At 46.0% G+C, this 5,742-nt stretch overlaps 1 protein-coding gene across 1 annotated transcript in view; it reads right to left on the bottom strand.

Moving 5' to 3' along the window:
- The window catches only part of Dram1 (DNA-damage regulated autophagy modulator 1), a 40,785-nt gene that overhangs the window by 10,538 nt on the left and 24,505 nt on the right, over positions 1–5,742 (bottom strand). The window contains exons 3-5 of the mRNA XM_013023277.1: positions 5,076–5,218; positions 753–944; positions 94–138 (exon numbers count right to left, since the gene is read on the bottom strand). Coding sequence (XP_012878731.1) covers positions 94–138; positions 753–944; positions 5,076–5,218 — 380 coding nt within the window. The remainder of the gene's footprint in view (positions 1–93; positions 139–752; positions 945–5,075; positions 5,219–5,742) is intronic.

The following is a 5,742-nucleotide window of genomic DNA, read 5'->3' as shown; positions in this document are numbered from 1 at the left end:
GGTCCAGTCGTGGGGCCTGAACTCTGGGCCTGGGTGCTGTCCCTCAGCTCAAGGCTAGCACTTTACTACTTGAGCTACACCGCCACTTCTGGCTTTTTTCTTTTTGTTTATGTGGTACTGAGGAATCGAACCCAGGGCCTCAGGCATGCAAGGCAAGCGCTCTACCACTGAGCCACCTTCCCAGCCCATGTGACATGTATTTTTGCTGGGCCAAATTGTAGCCAAATTCCTTAACTTTCTCCCAAACACTCACCCATGCCCTTAGATATACAAACTCCCTGGCTCAGACAGCTTAGGCAGAAGCTGCCACTGTTTGTTCAGATGACTTCTCCATCATTTGCCCTACCTGCTCCTGGGACTTGAACTCTGGGCCTGGGCTCTTTGCTCAAGGCTGGTATTCTATCACTTGAGCCACAGCTCCACTTCCAGCTTTTCTGGTAGTTTATTAGACATAAAAGTTTCATCGACTTTCCTGCCTAGGCTGGCTTCAAACCATGATCCTCAGATCTCAACCTCCTGAGTAGCCAGGATGATAGGCCTGAGCCACCAGTGCCTCATCTTCTTAGTACTGACTGCCACCCTCCGCTTGGCCCATGCGTCATTGAGAGCTCAGTCCACATTCTCCCACTGGAATCTCCCTTCTGTGGTCCCTCTGTAGCCACTGCAATGGTCCTGAATCAAGTCTTCCTCACCACCGCTACCCGCCTGAACACGTATCGCTGGATTCCTTTATCCTCTTTTCTGAGGAACACTGCGGAAAGGATACTGGGGACGACCGCTGCGCAGGAAACGGCAGAGATAGCCATCCGTGTGTGGCACGTGAGGAGGCTGTTCCACTGGGGACACGCTTTGTAGGAGATGATGGACTGCAGCAGGGTGTACACCACACCGCACACAAAAGCCAGTAGAGCGCCCCCATCGTGGACCACTGGCACAGCTAGCTCCTGGGGAGAAGACCACAGGAGAGTGTCAGACAGGCAGACAGACAGGCAGGCAGGCAGGCAGGCAGGCAGACAGGCAGGCAGACAGGCAGACAGACAGAGAACGACATCACACCACAAGCCCTCACGGGCTTGAACCCACGTGCACCTGCTCTTGGGAAATGCAGCTGCTGCCAGAACAGCATCAAGAGAAAAGCTTTTCTTTCCAATCCCAATGACAAATCCTAATCTGACCCAGCAAACCTGGCTACCTGAGATAAGGAAAGGTGTTCTTTTTTTGTTTTTTGTTTTTTTTTTGGCAGTTGTGAGGCTTGAACTCAGGGCCTGAGCACTGTCCCTGAATCTGGATGTTTCTCTTGAAGGTAGATTTGAGTCTGGGAATATCTGACAAACTCCACCTCCAGACAGTGTGACTTTGGTGCCAAGCTTCGAGCTCCATATCTAGACACTGTCTTGCAGGTTTGCAGTGAAGATTAGATTCAATTAGATTACACCTGGATGCCAGTGGCTCATACCTGTAATCCTTGCTACTCAAGAGGCTGAGATCTGAGGATCACAGTTCAAAGCCAGCCTGGTCAATAAAGTCCTTTGAAACTCTTATCTCCAACAAACTACTCAGAAAAAGCCAGATGTGGGGCTGTGGCTCAAGTGGTAGAGTGCTACTAGCCTTGAGCAAAATAAACTCAGGGAGCTGGGTGCTGCTGGCTCACGCCTGTAATCCTAGCTACTCAGGAGGCCGAGATCTGAAGATTATGGTTCAAAGCCAGCCTGGGCAGGAAAGTCCATGAGACTCTTATCTCCAATAAACCACCAGAAGACTGGAAGTGGCACTGTGGCTCAAAGTGGTAGAGTGCTCATCTTGAGCTGAAGAGCTGAGGGACAGAGCCCAGACCCAGAGTTCAAGCCCCACGACTGACCAAAAAAAAAAGCTCAGGGACAGAGCCCAGGCCCAGAGTTCATGCCCCAGAACTGGCAGGAAAAAAAAAGATTAGATGATATATCTAAAAAAAAAGATTAGATGATATATCTAAAAATATTGTAAAAGTTGGGTGCTGGTAGCTCATGCCTATAATTCTAACTACTGGGGAGGCTGAAATCTGAGGATCCCAATTTGAAGCCAGCCAAGGCAGACAAAGCTGAGACACTCTTATCTCTACTTAACTAGAAAAAAGCCAAAAATGGAGGTGTGGCTCAAGTGTTAGAGCACTAGCGTTAAACAAACAAACAAACAAAAGCTCAGGAAGAGACCAGAGGCTCTGAGTTGAAACCCAGCATACACACACAACAAAGAAACAAAAATGTTGTATTATAAAGGACTAGAGATGCAGCTCAGTGGTATGGCCTGGCAAATACAAGGAGCTTAGTTCAGTCCCCAAGATGTAGGGGGGATGGGGAGGAGGGTTGTAGAAGAGACTACATTAACCTTCTATAATAAATGCTATTTTCCATTTGGTAAGTATAGATTTTGTACACCTAAGCTAACTGGCATGGGCCTATAAAATCAAGGAAGTTATATGGAAAAAATGCATGCACGCACACGCGCACACGCGCACACGTGCGCGCGCGCACACACACACACACACACACACACACACACACACACACACACACCCTTATGGGCTTCAAAGATTTCAGAAAAGCAGTTCTGGGCAGGAAAGTCCATGAGACTCTTATCTCCAATTAACCATTAGAAAACCAGAAGTGGTGCTGTGGATCTAAGTGGTAGAGTGCTAGCCTTGAGCAAAAGAACTTAGGCACAGCGCCCAGGCCCTGAGTTAAAGCCCCATGACCAAAAAAAAAAAAAAAAAGTTCAGAAAATGGTTAAGATGATACATTGTGTCATGTGTATTTCAAAAACAAACCTAAATTGTTCCCGCTACCCCTTGTATGTTAGGTGTACATACAAAGGGAAATAAAAAGCAAAGCCATCTACTACTAATGAGTCACTTTCCAGAACAGACTAAGAACTCTGGGACTTTCCACACTATTGTTCTTATACTAAGTAAATTTTTAAAAAAAAACTCTTGAATGTGCATACTTTGTTTCCTCTTACTGATTTACCAGGAAATGTTCTGTCTTAGTCTTGGCCAGTTCATCCGTGTTTAGGGTCTGACTTGGCACTGAGAATTTTGGCTAGAAACCAGCTCAGGCAGACAAATCCAAGAAACTTTTCTCTCCAATTAACTAGCAAAAGGCCGGAAGTAGAGCTGCAGTTCTACTGGTGGAGTACCAGCCTTGAGTAAAAAAAGCCAGGAGAGAGCATGAGCTACAATCAAGTCCAGCACTGGCACACACTTACAAAAAGGAGACATTTCCTTCATGTCATACTGTCAGTGGAGACACAGCATGGGTCATGACATTAAATGAGGCACAGAAAGAAAAGCTGGCGTGATTTTGGGTACACGATGAGATGAAAACTTGACTTCCTATTTGCATTCTTTTCTAATTTCAGAGACAATAAAGCACAGAGCACACCAGAACACTGAGAAGATTAAACATTAGAAATGTGTGTCTCCAAAAAGATAATTGAATTTATTCATGTTTGTTTGTCGGTCATGGGCTTGAACTCTGGGCCTGGGTGCTGTCCCTCAGCTCTTTGAGCCACAGCGCCACTACTGGCTTTTTCCGCTTACGTGTTGCTGAGGAATTGAAACCAGGGCCTCATGCTTACAAGGCAAGCACTCTACTACTGAGCCACCTTCCCAGCCCAATTTATTAATTTTTAATGGACTTGATTATTCTTTATCATTTCATCTAATTTATTTATTAATTTTCTCACTAGATAGCCCAGGATGGCTTCAAACTCTTGACCCTCCCACCTACCCTACTCTTCTGGATGCTACTAGTAGCATGCTGAATGGTTATTGGAGATAAGAGTCTCACATAGGGGCTGGGAATGTGGCTTAGTGGTAGGGGGCTCACCTAGCATGCATGAAGCTCTAGATTTAATTCCTCAAAAAAGCCAGAAGTGGTGGTGTGGCTCAAGTGGAAGAGTCCTAGCCTTGAGCAAAAGAAGCTCAGGGACAGTGCCAGGCCCTGAGTTCAAGCCCCAGGACTGGCAAAAAAAAAAAAAAAGTCTCATAGACTTTCCTGCCCGAACTGGCTTCCAACCAGGATGCTCAGATCTCAGCCTCTTGGGTAGCTAGAAGTACAGGTGTGAGCCACTGGCGCCCGGCTCAAGGACACTTCTTGAGGGAAATAAAGCATGGCTGGAAATGGACGAACCAAGGAGTTGCCACCCCGCCCACCATCTGTGAACATCTCCCTAGTGTGATTGGCTAGGCCTTAAGCGGAGCCTGTCACTCTCTTTCTTGGCCTCCTAGATGAAATTCTTCTTTGGATTACACGCCTCACATAGGTTTGATCCTAGCACACAGAACATGAATCACAGGATATCAAACAAGGACGTTGTGAAGATTATTTATAAGAACATTGACAGGGAAAACACTCTGCTCCCACAGAAGTTAAAAACCTTCTATTTCTGGATTTTTATAAACATAAACATTTATTCACTGCATGAAAATTTGCAACTTTCCATTACCTAACACTCTGGGTTGTTTGTTTGTTTGTACCAGCACTAGGGCTTGAACTCAGGGCCTGGGTACTATCCCTTAGATTCTGTGCTCAAGACTGGCACTCTACCACTTGAGCCACATAGCTCCATGAAAGACTTTTAGGTGGTTCATTGGAGGATACCAGTCTCAGAGTTTTTTGCCTGGGCTGGCTTTGAACCATGATCCTCAGATCTGCAAGAAATTAGCTGACTGAGTGAATGACTCTCACCTCTGAGTCCACGGCCTCACCTGCACAAGGAGTAGATCTGGTGCTGTTCTTTGAACATCAAGTGGTTTCTACCAGTGGCAGAGTGAGCAAGCGCACACTTGGCAAAAGCTGCCACAGACCCACCACCCTTCATCACAATAGACCAGGAGCAATGTGGACCTCTCTTCACCAAGCAATAGGTAAGAATCAGGCAAAACTGATGTGCAAATGTTCATGTTCTAAATATCAAACAATCCAATGTTTGGAAACCTATCAACCATTTCCCAGTGTTTCTTGAATTCTCACTTCTCTTTCTCACACACGTTATCCATCACCCCCCCTAAAATGCCCCCCAAAAGCCTCAGGCCATACCTGAAAATTGGCTACAATGCCCATTCCGATACATCCCACCAATCCAAGAACTAAGGACACCAAGTTAAAAACAGGAGTGCTGAAATAGCTGGTTTGATTTTGCTTCTCTACTATTTTATATCTTGTGTACATCGTGGCTGCACCTGAAGAAGAAAATAAAAAGGCACTCTGATGAAATGTTGCTAGCTGATTTTTTTTTAATGGAAAACACAGGAGCAGTTGTGAATGATTAGTTTTCTTAATTTTCTATTTGTGGCTGGGGCTGTAACTCAGCACTTCCTAGCAAGCCTAAGAAGGGTGCTGCGTTGTTAATTGCCAGGCAGCTGGGATGAGATGAACAGCCTCACCTTCATTGGCTTGAAACAAGATCGTGCTCCTTCATCTGAGTCTCGGCTGCTTTGAGGAATGGCAAAGAGAAACTGTAGCTGAGCTGAAGGAAAATGGATCCTGCTATCACCTTGCTCTTCTCTCACAGGTCAGGACAAACTTTTGGGAGCACCCAAGTCCCCTAGAGTGTTTAGTTTGGTGTTCTTTGCTCTGTGCCTTACTAGGATTTCAATTCAAGGCCTCAGGCTTGGGCTTGGCTTTTTCATTCACAGCTAGCACTCCCTTGAGCCTATATGCCTCTACTTCTGGCTGTGTGTGTGTGTGTGTGTGTGTGTGTGTG

Source organism: Dipodomys ordii, unplaced genomic scaffold, assembly GCF_000151885.1.
Source record: "Dipodomys ordii isolate 6190 unplaced genomic scaffold, Dord_2.0 Scaffold3, whole genome shotgun sequence".
Lineage (NCBI taxonomy): Eukaryota > Metazoa > Chordata > Mammalia > Rodentia > Heteromyidae > Dipodomys > Dipodomys ordii.
The sequence above is the reverse complement of the archived record's forward strand: the minus strand, read 5'-3'. Positions and strand labels throughout refer to the sequence as shown.